Source organism: Equus przewalskii, chromosome 7, assembly GCF_037783145.1.
Source record: "Equus przewalskii isolate Varuska chromosome 7, EquPr2, whole genome shotgun sequence".
In the NCBI taxonomy this organism is placed as follows: Eukaryota; Metazoa; Chordata; class Mammalia; order Perissodactyla; family Equidae; genus Equus; species Equus przewalskii.
Genome location: NC_091837.1, coordinates 90301847 through 90325614, shown reverse-complemented (window position 1 = coordinate 90325614; position 23768 = coordinate 90301847). Strand labels below are relative to the sequence as shown.

The 23768-nt window shown below is 40.6% G+C and overlaps 1 protein-coding gene across 9 annotated transcripts in view; it reads left to right on the top strand.

Moving 5' to 3' along the window:
* The window catches only part of FBXO15 (F-box protein 15), a 75036-nt gene that overhangs the window by 29163 nt on the left and 22105 nt on the right, over positions 1-23768 (top strand). For 6 of the 9 annotated variants that reach the window (XM_008525369.2, XM_008525366.2, XM_070627897.1 and 3 more), the window contains one exon: positions 13517-13641. In XM_008525369.2, the coding sequence (XP_008523591.1) occupies positions 13517-13641 (125 nt within the window). Of the gene's footprint in view, positions 1-13516; positions 13642-17499; positions 18006-23768 lie in introns of those variants that run through there. The other 3 variants (XM_008525367.2, XM_070627898.1, XM_070627900.1) reach the window with 1 other exon arrangement.

Below are 23768 nucleotides of genomic sequence, written 5' to 3'. Positions count from 1 at the left end.
CCCTATTTTTTAAGAACACTTTCTCCCTATCAAGGATAAAATGTTTTATCATAGTGTCCCTACAATTGAGGTGGCTCTATTCACTGTTTGTCATCAGTGAGACGTGAGAAGCCAGGCCTGACTCTAAGGAGGCAGCCTGTAGGGAGTGGCCGGAAGTGAAGGGGACCAGGCTGGTTTGTTTATTTGATTCATTCTTTAACAAACACTTGCTAAATGCAGGGAATGTGCTGGTGCAGGGGGATAGACGTGTGTCACACGTGGTGTCTGCCCTCCACAAGTTGGGCACAGAGAAGCCTGCTGAGCCAGGTGCAGACACACTGGGGAAGGGTGGCTCTGGGAATCCTGGAGGGTTCTGAGGAAGGGCAGATCAAGAGGGCTGGGGATGGGAAAAGCAACAAATTTGACATTCAGATGAGTTAATGGGGAGTGGTCCACACTAAGGTAGTGGGGTTATGTAGTAGTGGAAAGGACACAGCTTTCCATATGACGTAGTTCATCAACAGAGCCTGAATTGGTCATTTTGTCAGGCTATTTCCAACATTCCATCTTTAAATAAGAATTCTGAGGATGTATCAGTTTAGTCCACAAATTCATTGCAGTTCTATTAAAAAATCCCAACGGGAATATATCGTGAAACTTGCCTAGTTGGGTCTGAAATCCAGTTAGAAATCCACATATGCGTATGGAATGGCTGATAAAAATTTTTTTAAAATGTTAATTTGTGAGATAGTGTTATCTTTTCTGTGTATGATATATATTTAGGCCATCAAGAGACAATTAAGGAAAACCATGTAGCCACCACACAGTTTAAGAAATAGACCATTACAGTAGCTTTGAAGCCCCCTGCGTGTCGCTCCTGCTCTCTTCTCCCTCTCTTCCTGCCAGTTCTGTGTATTGTGTTACCACCGTTCTGTATATTGTGTTCATTGTCCCCTTGATTTTCTCTTTTTTGTAATTAAACTTCTTTGTATTGTGCAATTATATACAGAGAAATGCATACAACAAATTATCGTAAAGCAAGCACCTATGTGATCACCATCCAGGTCTTGATTAAATTTTGAAAATGACCAGTAAGAGGGGACTGGCCTTCCCGAATGTTACACTCTATAGAACTGCAGTGACAAGGAAGTGTGGTGTCATTGAACCGGTAGATACCTAGAGGAGTGGTACAAAGACACCTGGTACACATCTTTTGCACTTGCAGATTCTTTTGTCAAATTACTCTGATAAATATTGGACTTATAGCAAAGCAATTAGTAGCTATTGTAGTTAATTGTACCATAATATATCAATAAATCTAAGTATATCTTCATCCTTTAGAGGGTATGTATACATTTCTTTAGAGTGTTAGTATAGAATGCATTGTGTAGGATAATTTGCCTAAGATAGGCTAAGAGGACCTCTGGAGTTGACTCTGCAGGGAATACAGATAATTAAAGGATTCAGGACATGCTTATATGTAGACAGAGCAATTGCAGTGAAGCTTTCAGAATGAGTAGTGGCCATTTGATACTCTCTATCACACGGTCATGATATTTTCTGTGAACAAAATATCTCTTTGTTCTATTTTCTTAGTTCTGTCTCTTGTACTTTGCTACAAGGTCCTTTGAATTTATTTATTTTTTTTACAATGCATGTTACTAAAAACAAACCAGAAGATGCTATTTAGCTCTTAGTGCCTGGAGTGCGATTCCTGAGACACAGAGGAGAGGATCACACTCAAGCTGACTCAGTGGTAGACACTCAGGGACAAGCATCACCTCTGCTGCCACCCCGCAGGGTCCGTGCACTCGGCCAGTGCTGTCCTCATCCAGTTGAGTCCACAGCTAATGCCTCTTGGCTTTGGGTTCCAACATTCATCTGGCGGGCACAGTTCCTGGGCTGGTGCTGCCAAGCCCTGCTGGGTTTTCCACCCTTCGTTGCTTTCAGATCAGAGCAGGTTCTGTACTCGCATGCTCAGGAGTAGCCTAGTCCTCCCGTTTCATGATCTATAGCTCAAGCTTCAGGACGTTATTCTCCCTCAGTCAGACACTATGTCTGGGGATCGGATTTACTCCCTCCCAGCACCACCTGATAGTGAATAAAAAGGATCTGTGTCCTTTCTTCTTTCCCTCAAGGCTTATTTGATGGCTGCTTCTTGGAACTTTGTCATATTCCTCCCCCAAGGGACTGGGAAGTTTTCTCTCTGTATTTTATGTGTCCTGCCACTTTGGCAAGTCACGGCTGCATTAAGAGTTTTCTTAAAAGGATTCCTTTTCAAAGAAAAAATTATGATCCCTGAACCTGCACATATTTGCTACCTGCTACTTTGTGTATTGCCACTAAAATTAAGCTAAAAGGAAGTTTAGGTGAAACAATATTTTGTCACCTAAATTGGATTTATGAGAGGCAGGAGGGAGGGAAGGATAAACAGTGAAGGAAATACTGACAGAGTCATTTGTAAATGAAAACTTTAGGTAAGCTTAATAGAAAGTGCTGGGTGGGTTTTTCTATTCTCTTGGAAATGTGGATGGACTGTTGGCATTGGGTCTCTAAGACCAACCCCTGGTTCAGTGATCCACTAGGAGGACTCACAGGACTCAGGATATAGTTGTATTAATGGCTGAGATGTGTACAGTGAGGCTACAGAGCGAAGTCGGCAGAGGGAAAAGGTGTCCGGGGTGAAGTCTGGACGAAACCAGGTGAAGCTTCCAAGATCCCGTCCCAGTGGAGGCACACAGGAGTGAGCTGTGAGAACATGAGTGAAATCTTCTTTACCTGGGACGCTTCTTAGAGACTCAGCACCTAGGGTTTTTTGGGGGCTCTTCACATAGGCACCCTCTGCCTGGCGTGTACCAAAATTCCAGACTCCCAGAAGGAAAAGTGTTCAGCATAAACCACGTTGTTGGTACCAACCGTTTAGGCACAGTGAGCAACTCTTACCAGTTAGGGATGGGGAGGTGGGAACATTCCTGAAATCTGAGTTCCCGGACACCAGCAAGGGCCTATCTTGCAGGCCTTTCCAAGCCTAGACAGTCTGAGGCCTGCTGTGTTAGCTCTTTTCTGCACCACTGTCCATGAAAACTTTGATGAGAGTATGGGAGAGCCCAGTGAAAGAGCAGACAGGAAATGGTCCAGTTGTGTCTTTGAAGTGTAAATAGAGCTTGAAAAAGGCCATGATCAGCAATGCAAAGTAGGAAGGAATGTGTATTTTTTGATCTTTGTATCAAGCTAATTATTACCAATTTTCAGAAGCTGAAGGAAAAGATATTGCACAGTACAGCATGTTTTGGTCTTTTTATCAGTACTGAGAGGGAGAGTGATAAGAAGCAAAGGGAAAGGATTTTTAAAAAACAAAGTGTCCTGCTTCTGTCATTTGACTTTCTATCTGAGTTGTTTTAAAAATGCATTTAAAAACTAATGTCCTTCTCTTGTTATGGAATTTGAAAATTCTGAGTATATAGAAGTTTGTAAATAAGCAAATAAAAATCACCCAAGGACAACTATTGTTTATATTTTGGTCCATTTTCAAATATATAACTATATTTATATCTTTGGACCACGTTATGTGACTAATGTTGTATCCTGATTTTTCCCCTTACCATTACATTGTGAGCATTTTCCCTTGTCACTAAATAGTGTTTGAAAATTTGATTTTGAAAAGTTACATAATATTCCATTGTTTGGTTTTTATCATGATTTATTGACCCATTCTAATGTTGGGTATTTAGATCTCCATTTTTCGGGATTATAGCACTATCATCATGAGCATTATTTTGAAAAATATTTGAAGATTTGAGAGGTGAAAGTGACATCTGATTGTTTGAAATTTGCATGTTTTTGGATATTAGGTTGACTATTTAAAAAAACTACTGTGGTTCTTTTAGCAGCCTTCAGGTAGGCTGTTGAAGGGGCATCTTTGTAGGCTCCGACTTAAGCACCGCCTCTCACAGGCGTGTGTGACTGTGGGTGGTTATCAGTGTCCTCGCGTGCAAAGTGCGGTCACATCAGAACCTACCTTACAAGTTCCTCAAGGATTCAGGTGAGGTAACGAGGAGTGCTTCCAGGATGCTTGGCGTGTGCTGCTGCCGCCGTCTGTTTTTATATTTCTCTTCTAATTGAATGGCCATTTGTTTATGTGTGATCGGTTCCATTGGTTTAAATGTTTATGAGATCTATTTGAGTTACAGTCATTGTAAATATTTTCTCTATTTTGTTTTTTGCCTTTTAATTTGTTATATATTGTTTTGGATCTCTCAAAGGTTTTACTTGTGTGTAAACCCATGCTGCATTTTGATTAACATAGGCATTATCCACAGCCTATATATTCCCATACCCTTCTCTTTTAGGATTCTTTCTCTCTGTTGAGGATCAGTGCCCCTTCTTCTTGTGTCCCCAGATATTTCAAGCTTTACAAGTGTATTTTGTCGTGAAAATATATGTCCCTCCCCCAGTATAAAATTTCTTACTAATGAAGTTTTTTTTTTTGAGGAATATTAGCTCTGAGCTAACATCTGCCGCCAATCCTCCTGTTTTTGCTGAGGAAGACTGGTGAGCTAATGTCTGTGCCCATCCTCCTCTATTTTGTATGTGGGACACCTGCCACAGCATAGCTTGATAAGTGATCTGTAGGTCCACGCCTGGGATCTGAACCAACAAACCCCAGGCCACTGAAGCAGAGCATGCACACTTAACCACTGCACCACTGGCTGGTCCCTACTGAGGAACTTTTATCAAAGATTTCTCAGTTATTTTCACTCATTCTTTTATATGTATTTAATAATCACTTGGCCCGAATTTCAAATATCCCATTTGGATTTTGATCAGATTTGTATTAAATGTGTACATTGGAAGGAATTGATTTTTTTTTTTTTTAGTTTTATTTTTTCCTTTTTCTCCCCAAAGCCCCCCGGTACATAGTTGTATATTCTTAGTTGTGGATCCTTCTAGTTGTGGCATGTGGGATGCCACCTCAGCGTGGCTCAATGAGCAGTGCCATGTCCGCGCCTAGGATTCGAACCAACGAAACACTGGGCCGCCTGCAGCAGAGTGTGCGAACTTAACAACTCGGCCACGAGGCCGGCCCCAGAATTGATATATTTTTATTTAGCGTTTTGGACTCTCTCTCTATGTATTTAAGTTTCCTTCACTGCTCTTGGGAGAAATGTTCTTTATGTAGATCCTGCACCTTTCTCCACTCACTGGTACTTCATTTTTGTGTTGCTATTGTGAAGAAATTCTTTTAGATTATGTTTCCATTATCTGTTTGTTAGATTCATTCTATATCCTTTAGAGTTTTTGTGATATACTTTTCTTTATAATACTGATTATATGGTAAATATTCAGCTCTTACTCTGTAAGACACAATAGAAAATGTTGAGGGGATAAAAAGGGGATATGGGCCTTAGTAACTTCTTTTTTCCTACCAAAAAAGTAGAATTGTTCAACTCTTCAGCAGTAGAACCTGATAAGCCCAGATAACCTCTCTTTGAGAAATTCTTCTTTTAAAGTTTTATCGTTTTTTTCACATATTTTTCATATATAGCATGTTAGCTCATTTTTGTTGTTGTGATTCCAGAAATAGATGACTCTTTTGTTCCCTCTGTTCCCTGATACTAATTACTTTCTATGTTTCTGGGTCAGAGTATCCTCTCTAAGCATTTATCATAACAGGAAGGCATTGGAAATAGGGCAGTCCTTTCTGGGTGGTGATTACCCAGAAAAATTAGAACAGATAATTCTCTATAGCGTCTTCATCAGTGGTTATGAGTACATTTTTCCTGTTTTGTGCATCTGGTGACCCATTATGAAAAATCAGCATTGCAAATTACTGTTCACAGAAAGAGACAGCCCAGATCTCCATACATTTTATATGAGAGCTCATCAGGAGTAGGCATGTTACCTGGAAGCAGGACAGGCTGCCTGATTTGTGGGGCCTGGCGCAGCATGAAACTGCGGGGCTCCTTGTTAGAAGATTCTTAAGAATTTCAAAATGGCGGCAGCAGAACATTAGACCAACAGGGTCCCTTTGCAGCTGCGTGGGTTGTGCCCTAGAAGCTGGTGCTGCCAAGAACACAGGGTGTGCGAGGAGGGGCCTCAGCTTCTGAAGACCTCAGGTGAGCCCTTTTCATGTTCTCTGTGTTTCTGGACTCTGACTGCCATTTGAGACTTGACCTCAGGTTTTGATTTGTTCTTCCTCTCTGGTGGTTTGAATTCTTTTAGTCATTTAGAGGGAGGGCTATGAGTTCTTTGTTTATGTTTTTGTTTTCAAGAATATTGTTTAAATAAGATATTCTGCCTTTTTCATGGATATTTATTAAGGCAATTTGGAAATAGAGTCTCTTCCTTAAAACAAGTAGTTTGAGGAAGATAAGTCTTATAAGAAACGTAAGTGATGGATTTTCTAATTTTTCCCGTAGTGTGAATTTAGTTGGTATTAGGAATTTAGATCTGCAGGACGTTGAGCTTAGAGCTGCTTATCAGATCACAACCTCCTTACCATCTATCATTCCGGGGCCTTACTTCTACAGAACTATTTGGGTTTCTTCTCACTCTTCTGCTTCTTGGTTCCCTTCCTGGATTCATTTTTCTGGGTGTGTGCCTGGATTACACTGTTGGTCTCCTCCTCTGTAGCTGCACAGAATCTCTTTCCTTGTTGCCCTATGGATTCCCTCACTGCTCACCTTGATGGTGCTTTTCTAACGTATTGAGTGCTCAGCAGTTCCTTGGGGAAAATCACAAATGCTCGTTGTCCATTGAGGCTGTCAGATTTCAACTTCCCCCTTGTTGCTACTTAGAAATCCGTTAATCAGCTCTTGCTAATTCCCCTTTGTGTTTCACAGAAAGGCTATTCAGATATGACTCAGTCATCTTCCTCCTCCACTCCTTGTTCTTGGGCTCACTACCTGCTCTGCTAAGAAAAACTGTCACCCTGTTGTGCTTCCTCGTCCTCCTCTCTCATCTGCCATAACATCGTCACTGTATCATAGTCTCTTGTATTCTTGTTTTTTTTTCCTATTTCAGAAAAAAAGATGTCCCACTTCTTTCCAAAACATGCTTCCCAATTTCTCTTCTTAAATATATCTGCTCCTTCCTGCTCTGGGGCCTTTATTTAGCCATTTGTCTCATCTCTTCATCATCTTGAATCTGTTTTCCCATCAACTGCTTTTCCACTGATAAATATATTCATGTTTTCTGATTCTAAAATTCACTTCTCTAGAGATAAAAAAAGTTTTTTTCTTTGAAAGCTACAGATAAACCTAACCTAAAACTGGTTTAGCAGGAAGGATTTATGTTGTTGAAAAATCCAGGGGAAGGTTTTATTTCAAGTGCAGTTTGATGCACAGGCTCATTGCCTGTCAGTGGGACTGCCTATGTCTAAGCACCCTGTCTGTCTCTCTCCCATTCTGATTCTTCCTGCTTCGCTATATTCTGAGTTAGACTTCCTCCCTTCAAGACAACTCTGGCTAGCTCTAGATCTCACGTCCAAGTCTAAGTTTCTCCTTTCTGGTCCACCCTCCCCCCAAGAGTCTCACTGCATCTCCTTGGCTCTGGTTGGGTCATGAACTCATCCTTGACTCAGCCATGTGGCCAGATGAACAGAAGGCTCCATATCTGAGCCTGGCTTCTACCACATGAAGCCTGGGGACTGACCTGGGTGTGTTTATCAGAGAAATATTGGAATGTGCTTAGCAAGAGAAGCAGAACAGGTGTTAGAGAGCCCCAAACAAATATCCTTATACTTCTCCCTTAAACTTCCCTTCCAGGATTAGTCTAGAAAAAATAATTTATACTCAAATGGACTAAATTGATAGAAAATAGGAAAATAGGCATGGAAAATAGAACTGGGTCTTGTGAAAATACAAGTCTGAGCCTTTAAATACATCAACAGAAAAAGCTGTTTTCAAACACTAGTGAATTAATAAACATTGAGTTTTCAAAGAGTCTAAGTACATACTTTACTCTCTTTAAAATTAGGTTTATTTTCACCAGTATCAGGAACAATACCACCAGCAAATGTAGCCTGTTAGGATCCTAGCTGATATGAAAGAAGTAGAGACTCTGTTGCTCAAAAGATTACAGATTTTATTGGTGTGATCACATCCACCGAGTCTGATCTGGAGAGGGCAATTGTCCTAAAGACTTGAAAGTTCTCTTTTTTCCATCTCCCACCAATGCAACTCCAATTCATTTCACTTTTGCAACCTATATAACAAATGAAACTAGAAGAGAGAGTTCTGATCCTTATTATGTTCAGAGGCCTTCTTTCTTAAGATTCCATGATTTATGTCTTTATTTAGCTACTTAAATTTCATGTTTATCAGGTGTTTGGAAAATAACAGAGGTATCTGAAAATAATTAGCTGAGAAAAAGAAGGGGCCATGTATATGCCTTGAGGAGGTTTATGTTAGATATCTAACAGGGACTGGAGGAATACTAAAGATTTTCTCTCCTAAAGAGATACTGCCAATTTTATTTGATCATTAGGGTCTAATGATTATACCATGTTGTTATTAATTATTCCTTTGTAGCAGCAGGTTTCTGAAGCTTTAAATTGTTAATATTCTGTGGCAAATGTTTTTGAGTTTGTAGGCTCTCCCTACCTCTTTACCCAAGATTTACACAAGAACCTGAGAGTTGCTTACTGACGTCTGTTCCACTTACTTGTCTGTTACCAAGCTGGCCTCTCAGATGGTGATCTAGGGTCCTCTCTCATTCAGTCTGCTTATCAAGTTTGTCTGTTTAGTTAGCCTGTGTTTTGTTTTTCCTGCCTCAGGTAGTTCTAATATAATTTAAGCCCTCTTCCCGCTTCTGGTTGCCTGCCTTCTCTTTGCCTTAGGAAAATCATTCAATCAGCCAATCAACCAATCAACCAATAATCTCTCCTCTCTATAGTCTTTACTTCCCACCTTTTCTATGTTCTGTTTGTAGGGCAAAAAATGAACTCTAATCATGACAAATGAGAAATGCTATTAGTGCCATTAATATACTATAGAAGACATGACCTTTATTCCCAAAAACTGTAGGTTATTTGAGGAAATAGATCTAACATGTAGAAACACTCCAATAAAATTAAATGTTCAAGTGTGTGCAGTAAGGGTTTAGAAAAGGAAGAGATTAGTATAGGTAGAAGGGTGCCATCAGCACAGCGTGGAGGTGAATGTTGAAGTTTTAGGGCATAGGGGAAGCTGAGGAAGATCTGAGGACACACAGCTATGGGGCATGCCCAGAGTTACAGGTTGGAAGAAAACAGCAGCCGGAGCAATGAGCAGAAGGGGCCTTCGGAGGAAGGTTGATACAGCTGTTTGTTAACAGCTAACCTTTATTGAGTGCTGCTTTTTCTGTAACCTTTTTATTTTGATATAATTTCCAGCTTAGAAAAAATTACAATAGTACAAGAACTCCCACGTATATTTTTCTGATTTTTCTCACCATAGATTAGTTTCTCTTGTTCTAGAACTCATATAAATGGGATCATATGGGATGTACTCCTTTGTTTCCAGATTCTTTCTTTTTGCAAAATGTCTTTGAGTTTCATCAATACTCTTGCAAGTATTGATAGTCATTCCTATTTATTGATGAATAGTATTCCATTGAGTGAGTATGCCACAATTTGCTCATCTTGTCGATGGACAGGAAATTTGGGTTGTTTTCTGTTTTGGGCTATTATGAATAAAGCTGCCATAGAATTCTTGTGAAGGTCATTTTTGTGGACATATGTTTTCTGTTCTCTTGGCTAAATACCATGGACTGGAATTGTTGGGTCTTAGGCTAGCTTTATGTATTAAAAATGGCCAAATTTTTTTTATGTAAAAGAAGTTACCCCCAATTTTTTTAGAGAGGTTGTACCATTTTACAGTCCTGTCAGCAGTGTATGAGTGTTCTGATTGCTCCATATCTTGGCCAACATTTCATGTTGTAAGTCTTAGATTTTAGCCATTCTAGTGTGTGGTAGTATTTCATCTTGATTTTGATGTGTATTTATTTAATGGCCAATAATGTTAAGCACTTTTTCATGTGCTTATTGGCCATTTGCATATCTTCTTTTTGAAGTACCTCTTAATCATTTTGCCTTTTTGAAAAAAATGAGTTGTCTCTTTATTCCTCAATATAGGAGTTCTTTGTGTATTCTGGATACCAGTCCTTTTTCAGATGAATATTTTGCAAATATTTTTTCCCAGTCTATGTCTTGTTTATTCATTTTCTTAATGGTATTTTTTAATGATAAGGAGTCTCTCATTATCAGTTTTTTATTTTATGGTTTATTGTTTTCTTCTTTCTGTCTTAAAAATCTTTTCCTACCCCAGGTTATGGAGATATTCTTTCTTTTCTTCCAGCTGTATTAGTGTTTTAGCTTTTACATTTAGGTCAGTGATCCCTGCCTAATTAATTTTCATGTAAAGTGTGAGGGAAGGGTTGAGCTTCATTCTTTTTTCCCATATGGACAGCAAGTTGTTTTTTGCACCATTTGTGAAAAGACTTTCTTTTCTCATTGAATTATTTTGATGTCTTTGTCAAAAATCAATTGTGAAAGTATTGGTCTATTTCTGGACCCACGTATTCTATTCTGTTAATCTTTATAGCAATACCACACTGTGTTGCTTGCTGTTTGTAAGTCTTGAAGTCAACTTTTCAAGAATGTGTGGCTATTTTAGGTCCTTATGATTTCCATATGAACTTTAGAATCAGCTTGTCAAATATTATTTATTTGTTTATACTGATTATTTATAAATTATTAAAATGCCTGCTGGGATTATGATTGGGATTGCATTAAATCTATAGATCAATTTGGGTAAATGGATGCCTTAACAGTATTGAGTCTTACAGTCCATGAACATAGTACATCTCTAATTTCTGCCTGGCAGTAGGTTTGGCTCTTTAGATGGAGTATTATTGTTGAGATAATGCATGTAAGGTGTTTAGCACATTTAGCCTGGCATATATAATAATCTACCCTGTAATGTTAAGATATGTTATTAGTTCCATTAATCATCACAAAGTATAAAGTACTCTCTTTTTTTATCCCTATTGTACTCAGCTTGGAGTAAAATTGACCAAGGTGACACAGCTAGTAAATGGCTGGGCAGGGTTTGGAATGAGGTCTTTGTGAGGCCATGCTTATAAGTGAATGTCACTGGAACCAAGAATGGTGAGCCTTGAATTGTATTTCTTTACATTGGTAGGTTAAGATTAGAGTCTCCAACAACAGAATTTATTCTGAATAGTTTAAGCAACACAGGAATTCAATAGGCACATGTTGGCTCACAGCAAAGGAACCCAGGTCACTAACGACTTAGTTATAGGAAGGTTGAAGTGGGAGATAGTGACTGTGGGGCTCACAAACAGAGAAATTACTGAAAATTTTGGTGAGCCGTAAATGATCCCCCAATGTTTCTTGTCTGCTAACTTACAGATTTTTCTCTAGTGGCAGTAATATGAAAGCGAAGCTTCATAAGAATTTAAATCTACATTATAAATTCTCAGCTAGTATTTAAACTAATTGGTGATTATATTTTCTCCTTTTTGTGTATGTTTTAATCTATTATAACATGAGCTCTAGACACAGAACAAGGTTTGAATCATGTCTTTGCCACTTACCAGTGGTATGACCTTAGACAAGGTACTATTAACCTTCCTGTGTGTAGTTTTCTCACCTGTGAATTCAGAAAACTGTAATACCTGATTAATAGTATTACTTTAAGGTATTCTTTTAAAGTAGTCTTTTAAGCTACTATACATAAAGTGCTTAGTACCATGCTTGGTGTGCAATAAGTACTCAAAAATATTACCTATTATATATACACACACTTTTTCACACATACATTCTATGTGCAGATTTTTTAAATGTAGGAAGAGATTAACCTTTTTCTTTTATAGGTAGAGAGAGTTGGTGGAAGGAGCTCTGACCTTTTAAGATACTGCAAATGTGATGGTTGTTTTAAAGTGGGAGAATATCTGATGGCAGCAAAGTAACTGCGTCCTTGCTTCCTACAGCGATTTCATGTTTATTAGCTCAGACAATTGCCAGTGAAATGTTATTGGCTGTTGTACTTATGGGTCCATTTTCTGCAGTGTCCTGAGGACAAGCCACATGGAAAATGAACTCCTGGTTTTCTGTATGACACCGTCCGGCTGCCAGCACACATGCCAGCCAGTCAGAGGTCTCTCTCGATTTTGCACATGGCTGTGCAGTAATATAGAGCAGAGCCGAGCCACATCTGGTCCATTCAGAATGTCATTACTGTGCCTCCTCTGAGGCTTTGCTTTCCACAGATTTCCTCCCTGCTTCCATTGAGCCCTGCTGAGGTGACAGTAGAGCTGTTGCCTGGGAAGGGTCAGTGTCATTTGGCATTCACTCCTACACCTGGGGAGCGGAGGAGAGAAGCTGCACAGTGCTTGTTAATTACCCAGTAGCCATGGAGAAGATATGGGCTGCCTCTGTCCTCCATACAAAAGGGCTCACAGCACCCTCCTGCAGGGTGGCAATGCCCTGCCTCTAACAGGACCTCTCACTTAGAGCCTGTTATTGTGTCACAGAAGAGGCCACTGGTGAAGCATTTCACCTTTTGGCTACACTTAAGTGAGAACACTGTGTAGAATTTCTAGAATAGGGCTTTGGCTCCCAAGGCAACTTAGCTTTGGTTTTATTTTGTCCCGTGGAATAACCAATGTAGAGTGAAAGAGCATTTGCTCTTTTCGCTCTTCTTTCCACTTTGCACTGTAACTGAGATCTTACCTTTGTTCGGGTGTCTCTCTCTGAAGAAGTCTTGAGTGAAGGTGCTATATGCTGTTATGCGTGATGGTCACTGGTCATGTGAAGCTCGTGGTCATGTGAAGGCACCCCTACCATGAGTGCCTTGAAAGTGGAACGTGAATGCGCCTGGGTTGTGACGGCCCTTAGTCATGGGGAGGCTGCTGTTAATCAGCTTTGAGCTAGTCAGAGGAGGGGCAGGGCCTCTGGTCTTAGCTTTTGGTAAGCATGGCAAGGATTTCGACTTATAAGTACGTGCAAAGACGTTTGTTTGTTTTATGTGTGCTGGACTTTTTCCCTTATCTCTTCCATATTCACTGGCTCTCAAACTCCTCATTTCTCTGGACATCTCTCTCCTTGCTCCCTCACATTTGCTGTCCTTTCTGGACCATTTCTGGCATCTGCTTTCTTAAGTTCCACACTTCTGGTTTTCTGTTTGCACTGCTGTTAGCTTCATCAAATCCGAAGAACCTTTGCCTCCTGAGCAGACTCTCCATCAGTGACAGTGTGAATATCCAGGTTCACCCCAGGCAGCTCCCCCTGACTCACCTTTGAGATCACTTTTCCCGAGTGAGGACACACGCATTTCTGTGTCTCTGGAAAGCAGGTACACTGCCTTGGCCTCAAGCCAGACGTTTGAATTAGCTATGCCACTGTTTTCCTCCATCACTGAATCTAGTACTTAGCTGTAGAGAGGCATCCTTTATGGAATGGCAAACCTGAAGAATCTTGATTTGGTGTCCTGCGGTGGTATATAGTAATTTAAAAAATCTCAAATCTTTTCAGGATACATTGAAAATGGATATGCAAAGCTCATTGTTATAAGTTTTAAAAATAACACAGAACACCTGCCTCTTATCGGAAAAGTTGGCCTCTCTTGGAGAACCGATATTTTTGATGGCTGTATAAAGGTAATTTGTTATTTTCTTTTCTTAAAGTAATTTGTTTTCTGTATAATAAAAAATGTCTCTTGATGTATATCTGTGATACTGCTTTTAAAGTCTTAGATTTATTGTTTTAGTGTCTGAAGATTTATGTACATCTTCTTAGCCATTGTCAATCAGTGGATTCATTCATCATGTGCTTATTGAGTACCTTTTCTTGTTCATTGAGTGTGGTGGGGTAGGGGTGGTAGGTAGCATGCAGCGACATTTCTGAACAATGTTGATTGCACCCCTGCACTCCCTTGAAGCCCCTTTGTCTGTCTGCCTGTTTTGGGAGAAAGAGTGGAGTTGTAGGTTGGACCAGGCAAGTAGCATTTACTCAAAAACCCCTTAACTACTCCTGCACCAGTTTAAAATTTATTGCAGTTATAAGTTCCAGGATACAGATATTTCTTTAAACAGTTAAATCAATTTATACCTCCATCAAAAAGTAGCCACATGGATGGGAGAGTTGATTTAGTGGTTGGGAATTGTCAGGGAAGGAGAGAGGAGGAGGAGGAAGATGAGAGCTGTTCTAACAGTTTCATTTTCTTCTGTGGTCCTAGTGCCCATGGTTGCCCTTGGTTCTCATTACTCTCTGTCTTTATTTTGTGGGATGAATAGGATTTTCATATTCAGTGGGATCGATCTCCTGTGAATGCAGAGGGCCTCCAGTAAGGTGTCTTTATTCTGCCATACATGTGTGGACCTTATTAGAATTATTAATGATTACTGAGACCAAGAGCAGTATTATTGAACATTAAAAACACTTAACTGTCCTTATTGTCTCTTGAGCTTCTTGGTAATTATTTATATCACTTGAGCTACTTGATATAATGGGATGTTTTATTAATCCTTCTTATTTGTAAACAAGTGTTTAAACTTTGGTGAAGATTATGTTTATCATATACAAAAGAATGTTGTTTCATGTCTTTAAGAGCACAGACCTGACTTCTTTTGTTTATTTAGATGGGTCTTATAATAAAAATATGTACTAAAATAAAATATTAAAGTCGAAATAGTCCTTGAGGACCAAGAAAGGCAGAATATAAGTACGACAGACTGAAAGGGTCAGCATAATTATAAAAATGGCATTATTTGTTCTGTGTTTTCTGGTATTTAGAGCAGGATGAGAGCAGTGATTTAGTTCTCATTAGGGAGGAAAGGGAAGTATAGTAATTATACAAAGAAACAAAGCTTTATCCAGCTCCGACCATTAAAAACACAGTCTCCAGTGGGGCTTTATGTAGGGCAGACAGAGCCCCATAAGGGGCCGTCTCTGAATGGTTTAGCAGCCAGTGCACAGCAGCGCTCACAGGAGCTGAGGATACAGCTTCAGGAGGAGCTCTGAGCAGTGGTTCTGTAGGTCGCTAAGCAGTGTGACTCATGCATGCAGGTTTCTAGCAAAATGGCTTGACCTGAAAACAGGATTTCCAGCCCTTAAAGTCAGGCATGGACTATGTGTCCCTTGGACAGTTTTTCCCATAAGCTCCTTCTCTCAGATGGGCTTGGGGAGAAGGTGGAGGGGAGCTGCATAGCCTGTACCTGCTCTCTCGGGCCTGCAGGTGGATACGGTTGATTTGCATTTTGCTGCGTATAATTCTGAGTTCGGTGTTAAGACTTAAAAATGTCTTTAGAGTTCCTAAAGAAAAAAGGTCAAGTAAGTGATGTGACATCCCTTGTGTTTGCCGTGCAGTCAGGAATTTCCTTCCAGGTATCTGATCCCCCTCAGTATACTGAAACTATAAAATATTCTTTAAGAAGTCAATTTCACGGAGTGAAAAACTTTTCATAAGCAAGGGCATATGATAGAAAAAGTTTCTTAGGTACATATAACCATTAAAAACCAACAAACTAAAAGCCCTGCATCTCTTGGAAATTGTAGAAACAGCCTCTTGGAAGGAGCCTGCTAGCTTTGTCATTTCAGATGCCCGTCAGAGCACAGGTCAATAAGAAGGTGTGTCACCCAAATCTGGTCAAGGGACAAAAAGATGGAAAGGTGACGTTAGTGACAATGACAGAGGAACTGCCTGCTGCACTACGTTGTTTGAAGCGATGTGTGGTCAGGAAAGGGGTCTCTGAGGTCCTCTGGTTTACTGTTTCAAGAAGAGTCTTCTCCTTCAGAGGAGCGTGGAGGTGTGGTGACCTCCAGCCAGCACTCACTGGCACAGAGGTCACTCAGATCAGAAGTGTCTGTAGCTTGAGCTCCTGGAGTCTTAATTTCAACAACTTATAATTTTGTAGGGTAGATTATCCAACTTTAAAATAAAAAAAAATCGTGTTATAAGCAGATCAGCTTTTTCTTTGTGTTTTTTTTTAAGTCAGGTTATGATATCAGCTACGTTTAGAGACGCTTGCAGTGGCTGATGTTAGTAGTGAGCGCACACAGGACAGTTGCTCTGACTGGTCAGCGTGCTGTTGTGCAAAGCCATTTTGAGTAGCTGGAGTGGCAGCCGTGCTGCAGCCCTCAGTCTAATTCAGAATAAGCGCTCTCCCGGTCTGTCTGCCCTCAGTCCCTGCACAGGGCTGAGTGATGGAGTTTCTTTTGGTAAGGCTTTTCTTGTACTTTCTCCTTTTATTTTTTCTTTCATACTTTGGCATTTTTTGATGTTATTTTAATGTTACTTCTAAATCTATATGGAGCTCAGCATCAATTTTAATTTAAGCTAGATATTTTAGTATAACTCTGGGGTTCTGCTTTATTCGAGAATAGTTGAGTTCAGTAGAACCTACTGATGGCCATATTACAGGTTCAACTTGTTGTGGTGGCTGTGCCCGGCCCCCCCATAAGAAAGGTGCTGTGGCCAGTTCGCTGATGCGTACTGTAGTGAAATGGGTGATTAAATATGAGGATGCCTCTTAAGAAATACAACATTCCCATGTGTGCGAGTGTCATCCTCTCCCCAGACACTGAATTTTGAGTCTGGCAGAGTTCATTTATAGATGGGGTGCAGGTAAGGAAAACTGATTTACTGCTATAGGGGAGGTGAGTTCTGCTTACTGCTTAGCTGTCTACATTCTGGAAGTTCACACTGAGAAGGGATTGATTTGGAAAGGATAATTGGAAACATACATCTCTCGAGGAGAAAGATGGATGGTGAGTGGGACGAAGGTTTGAGGGAGGTCCTAAAATAAATACCCCTATGCCTTATCTGCTACCTCTCCCCTGAGGATGGAAATGATTTGTTATGGAGAAGGAACCAAATGGAAAAGGAGACCTCTCAGACAGGATGGGGAGTAGGCAGCGAGGTTCCAAAAGAAGTGAGGAGGAGATGGCCCCTGTGCCCTGTGAAGCAGGGATTTGGGTATCCGCTGAGACTGTAGATAGAGTTCAGAAAGCCCAGCAGAGGTTATCTACCCACTGATCCTGCTCAGTTTGTCTTTTAAATATTTCTTCCATCTCTTCTTTCCTGTGAGTTACCGCCGCTGTTGATTGAGGGCTTTTATCATGTCTTTACTAGTGTGTAATGATAACTGACATCCCTGTGGCTGTTCTTGCTGCTCCTACCCCCATTGTATTCCTCCCGTTTGTTTATCTGACGTGCCTTTATTGGCACCGGTTACCGTGGCAGGTGGCAAAGGTACGATGGTGGACAGAGCTGACCTGACCCCATGCTGAGTAATTTCTAGTACTGCAAACCTGTCGTGGTCTTCCGAGATCTTTATGTATATTGTTCCCTCTTCCTGTAATTTTGTTCTCTTTTCTCTTCTCCCTTCTCTTTCACTTAACTCTTGTTCATCCTTTATGACAAGCCTTCATTTGTACATTTATTAATTAGATCTGAAAATCGTGTCTAATTGTCCATTTTATCCTTACATTTGTAAATATTTGTGTTTATTTTGTAGAGTTGTTCTATAATGGACATAACTCTTTTGGACGAATATGGGAAACCTTTTTGGTGTTTTAGTTCCCCGGTTTGCATGAGATCTTCTCCCAGGCCCTCTGATGGTCCTAATTTCTTGGGACAAACATACTATGTTGACTACATGGACTCGGAAGGAAAAGTGCATGTGCAGCTGGTGTGGATCGAAGAGACAGAAGAATACTTTATTGTCAACCTGGTCCTTTACCTTAGTATAGCAAAAATAAACCATTGGTTTGGGACAAAATACTAAATATTAGCAGTAGGTGGCAAATTATTGTTGCTATTTCTTTATTTTGGACTGACCAGTTTTATTCTTGGTGTTGGAAGTTAAAATAAAGCGGTAGTCTGTTTGCCTTCTTATTTCACATTAGAAATTATGATGCCTGGGTCATTTTAATGTTTAGAGGATTAAGTTAAATTTTAAAAACATGAAAATAGCACACGCCAATGAAAATTCTTATAAAATAAAAAGAAAAAAGATGCTTCTCCTCTGCTCTTAATTTAAAAAACAAGAAATTCTACTTAAGCGTGTGATCATGTGATTATCGTGTGTGTGTGTATGTTGTATAGGTAAGTTTTTTTTCTTTATTGGTTAGAACCCAAAATGAGAAAATATAATTAAATATAAACTTCATGGTATTCATTAAAATTAGTGCTATATTCATGGCATTCAGCAGCCACATTAGTCTTTAATAAAGCAAAGTAAAATAGACAGCCTACTTCACAAGGAAAGATGTATCTGAAATCATCAGAAGAAATTGTTATTGCTTGAAAGAGCAAAGTGTGATACAAAAGCAGTTAAGACACCAAGTCTACATTAGTGGGGGAAGATAGATGAGTTAGTGAACACTTCCTCTGCAGAAATGTTTTAAGAGAATTGACAGATGCTTGGGGTTCAAATAGAGGTAACATGTATCTAAGCATATGTTTTTTAGGGATTTGGTTCTAAATTTGTTTTAAATTGTGTTGATTATTTTTTGATCATATTTTTATCTCCCACTTAAAGTTATTCTCAGAAGTGATTTTTGAAATACTGTGTTGCTTCTACTGGGGCATGCTTGCTTAAAGTTCCCTCCTCTCTGTTTCTCATTCTTATATTGAATTATCTGATCAGTTTTCTCTTTTGAGGTGTTTGTGTGTGTGTGTGAGTGTAGAATGAAGAATTTGAAGACGGCAGTAAAAGATTTGGGACAGATATTAGGTTCTTGGCAGAAGAAGTGTGAGAGTGAAAAGGATTCCAGGTGCTGATACTGTTCTCACCCTCCCAACCTCGTAGCCTTGGGCCGGCGCCCGTGGGAAGGAAGAGGACAGGAGGACTTTATTTCATCGTATCACCATAGGGGACGTAGAGCACTTGCTCCGCCTGGGTGAGAGGGGCTGGAGAAGCAGTGGCTTGAGCGATCAGCCCAGACAGAAGAGGCAGGTGGCGGAGGCCATGTTTCACTTTCAGGACTGAATTGAAAAACAACCACAAAATGATGTGTGGTGACTCCTTGAACTCACTGGGTTAAATTGTGGAGGGACTAGATGTCTTGAAAATACTGAAACGAGGTAGAGCCAGAGAAAGAGTGCTGTTCTCTTTACTTCTGTTTTAATGATACTGAATAGAACGGGAACCAGATACTTCCATGATGGCAGTATGATGGGAAACTGCAAGCTGGGGCTTCCTCTTACAATGCTTGTTCCGATTGACTTGAATATGTGTTTAATATCTGTTTTCCTGCCAGACTACTAGTCCTGTGAGCAGAACTGTGTCGTCTTGTTTACTGCTGTCTCTCCAGCACCTAACGGGATGCCCAATGCCAAGCTCATAATCCATTCTCAGTAGCTATTTGTTAAATCAATGGAAACTATTACATGGAATATAACAGGAACTGTGGGAGCATGACAGGGGCAGGGATAAATTCTGTCTTGACTCTGGAGCCCTTTGCATCTTACTTAACTTTTGAGGGGAAGTGTGTTGGGCAGTGCTGGGCAAGGGCTAAGTGAGGCAGAGCGAAGGCATTCACAGAGTCAGGGTGTTTTTAAGTGTCTCTTCAAAGAATCGTGCACACACCACACGTCATCAAATGATGCTAGAAGACTCAACCTTGCCTCCACTTGCCTTTTCAAGGTCTGAGATAGTGTTCAGCTTTTTAAAGCTTTTTCTTCTCATATTTACTCCTCTATTTCTAAGTAATCATCTTCTATGGCTGTTTCTGGACTTCGCAGTTTTAGACATCTATTGACTTATGGTAGGTAAAACATAGCCCTTTGACACCAGCCTCCTCTCCTCTTGTGTCATACCAAATAATTACTACAGTTTTAAATAAGTTGTCCTGGTCTGTTGTTGTGACTGTGATATCATCGTTCCCTGCAGGGTCGCATGGAGTGTTCTGATTCTTCTCTCTTTTACAATCTTTTATTTTTCCTGGATGAATAATTGCTTCCTCTTTTTACTTGCCTAGCTTTCAATGAATCTAAAATTTTCCTTAAAGGTCTGTTCAGTCTTTCATATGTTGGTCAATTTTTTCAGTGTTGTTTTTTTTCCTAAATGATTAAACGTATCAAATAATCTATGAATTCTGATTTTTTCCTCTCAGGCTATTTCATTCCCAGATTTCCGACTCTGTTTGCTTCAGTCTCAACCTTGTCTCTCTAGCCCTGCTGGACAGCTGTCGTTCTGGAAGTTTCCGTGTGAATCCTCTGTCTTACGGAATCTTGTCTTCCTCTGTCTTGATTTGTGTCCTTCTTTCCAGAGGTGCACCTTCTCCTGCAGCTTTCTAAGAAAGTGATGGAGATATATTTTGGATCCTTCAATTTCTGAAAATGTCTGATGGATAGTTTGGGTACCAATTGTAGGATGAAAAATATTTCGTCTTACAACTTTGAAGACATTTTTGTGAGTCTTTCTCCTAGCATTGTTGATGTCTGTAATGCTATCTGATTGATCTTCATTTGTATGTGCCCTGTTCTCTCTCTGGAAGCTTTTAGAATTCTCTCCTCTTTCTTGGTATTTTGAAATTTCAAGATGATGTGCCTTGGAGTACGTCTTTTTTATTCATTATGGGTCATTTTAATTTAAGAATTTGTGTACTTCAGTTCTGGATTTTTTAAAAAAAAAAACTCAGTATTTTCTCTGTTGTCTTTTTCTGTAACTTTTACTAATCAGCTGTCATCCTTTCTGGATTGATCCTCTCAAGCCCCTTATCTTTTCCATCTTATCTCTCTCTTAGTCTTCTGTTTTGCTTTCTGGAATATTGCCTCAATTTATTTTCAACCCTTCTATTGAATTTTTTTTTGATTATCAGATTTGTACTTTTTAAGGATTCTTTTTCTAGTTCCTTATAATATATTCTGTACCTATACCTATTTCATAAATGCAGTATTTTCTCTAATGTGGGGGTTGGCAAACTTTTTCTGTAAAGGGCCCAATAAAAGTTTAGGCTTTATGGGACATGTGGTGTCTTGTGGCATCTACTCAGCTGTGCCATCGAGCATGAAATCAGCTACAGACAGTAAACAAACGAATGGATCTGGTTGTGTTCCAAAATACTTTATTTCCGTAAAAAGGCAGCAGGCTGAATTTGGTCTTTAAGCTGTAGTTTGCAATCTTTGGGCAAAAGTCTCTGAGGTTATCAACTTTAGTTTTCATCTTCACCATTTGGCAAAACCATAGTAATAATTGTTTTAAGCAAGAATCAGTGGATGTTAAAATTTGTGGATGAAAGTATGGTGAGAAACAAGATATTTACATTGTCTCAGAGTGTCTTGTCACAGGATGCTTGTCACAAAGGAAAGAATAGTAAGTTCACGGAGGAGGAGCCTGAAAAGACAGCACCTGAACCCAGTATCCTGTTGCCCTGCTCTTGCCAGATGCCTCTCGTCCTCTCTTTTGCTCTGATACGCTGTGGTTGGACGCTTTGCTACGAGGAAAACTTTCTCACCCCTCCAGGGCCCCAACACCTGATGCCTCCATGATCCCTCCTCCTGCAGCTTCCTCACCCCTCTTGGGCCCAGAAACGTGCCACTAGGCTACTGTTTTATAAGATTTAAAGATTCTTCTGATGCTGGGATGCAACATATGGACACTTGGATAGATGACAGGGAGTTCCAAATGTGAGAAGCTGCCAGGCAGGGCCACGCAGGGGGCTGTGCTGGGGACAGGGCACCAACAAGCTGGAGCTGTAGAGGCATCTTATGGATGGCACGCAGGGTGGGGTTAGCTAGGTTCCAAAAGCTCCCTGTGGATTGGACAATTAGAATAATTCCATGGGCTCCTGGCATAGGGGCTGTCCCTAGTTGTCTGGTGTTGGGGCCATTAGGGCAGGCGCATAGTGGCCCCTGAGAGTGAGAGCCCCATAAGGGCGGTGGGTGGGGTGTGGACTCAATCAGAAGGTCCGAAAGGGGACTGACCTGCTTCTAGCCTCAAGACTGGCTTAAGACAGCAATGAAAAAGTCCAAAATCTAAAACAACCTTATTATAGACACTCTTCTGTGTGGGTGTCCTTACCACCCTCCTAGGCCCTGCTTCCCACACCAGCTGCCCCGAGCGAGGACCCCACCTCACCCTGCGTGGGCCATGTGAATTCTCCACCCCACCTGCTTCAGGTGCCTGCCTAGCTCTACCCCACATGGTGGTTGTGGGGATCAATAATCAGGGAAGGGGAGACATTTCTCAAGGATTGAGATACTAACATTGTATTAGTTCTGTGTGTCATACATGTTCGCAGATTATGCCCAATATAAATCATAGCTCCTTTGTTGGGGGCTGGCTATCTCAGTATTGTACGTATTGAAATTAAGTTGTCAGACACGTGAAATAAAAGCATGTACTAATCATACTCCTTTGTCCAAGAGGAAGCCTTTCGTCTGCAAAGCAAGAGGAATGATTATGCTGGGGTATCTTAAATACAGTGAGATTAAGAAGTGGAGCTCATTGAGTTGAATCAATTCAAGAAAAGTAACAGGTGCAAACTCTTAACTGCGCAGTCAGCAAAGGAGACAAGTATGAGTTACAGAAAAACATACCCACCTCTAGTATAGAATAAAAGGGACATATTCTTACTTCACATGTACTCCAGATGTAAAATCTTGCCTGATTTAAAATCAGACCAATGCTCTGACCAGGCTTTGCAAAGATGATTTTTGTGGATGACTTGATAGTGGTCTCTTATTGTCATTAACATCTCCTTATAAGTCTACTGATAACACTGCAGAAAGAAAGTGTTCACGTGAAACATCACTCTATGCAATATGTCTTTCCAATGTTTATAATTTAGAGAAACGTACCTTTATAAAGCTGGGTGTAAAAGTGTGGGTCCTATGCTCCAGGATCCGCTTTGTATGTGGAATCATACGGCACCAGACTTCAGCACAGGACGTCTTCTGTGGTCTCTTGGGGCTTCAAGGGATGACACCTGGATTTCCTGTGAGCTCCCGCTAGACAAGTCCTGGGCTACAGAAGCCACTGGGGCTGAAAGCCATGCTCAGGGAGCACAGCTCAGTAGGATTCAGCACAGGGAAAGAAAGGGGACAGTGGGACCCCAGAGGAATGGGAGTGGCTGTTGAGAAACGTAATACATGATCAGGAGCAGCTGAGGGTTGCATCACCCCTGCTCACTGTTGCCACTCTACCAGGCTGCCGGGAAGGTCTGGAAAGGAAAGGCTGCTCTGGGGTCAAAAGGGGTTAAAGGGACAACTACAAACAGCAATAGGCCTTGCCTTCAGCAAAACATGAGAAAGAAGGGTCCTCAGGCAGGGCTCAGGCTCACACATCCATCATTTCAGGTGCACAGAAAATTGTGTTTTGTTCCTGAAAATGATGAGCAGGTGTGAGTGCATGCTCTGAGGAATGTGTGAAAGTTGTGATTTGCCTGTGAAATGTCAGATTTTAGAGTCTTATGCACTGGCTCAGCCTCAGCCTGGTCAGCTGCCCTTAGTGAACACTCTCACTTGACCTTCTAGCCTCTTGAGGGTTATGAAATGAACTCTGGGAATCACCTCAAAGGCAGATGTGTGCTTAGTGGTTGACATATAGTCATTTGATTGAGTCACAGTGAAATGGATATAAAAAATACATTCATTTTTATGGGGCTGTCCCTGTGGCATAGTGGTTAAGTTCAGCACGTTCTGCTTTGGTGGCCCAGGTTCACCAGTTCAAATCCTGGGTGCAGACCTACACCACTCATCATCTAAGCTGTGGCAGGGACCCACAGTAAAGTAGAGGAAGATTGGCACAGATGTTAGCTCAGGGATGATATTCTTCAG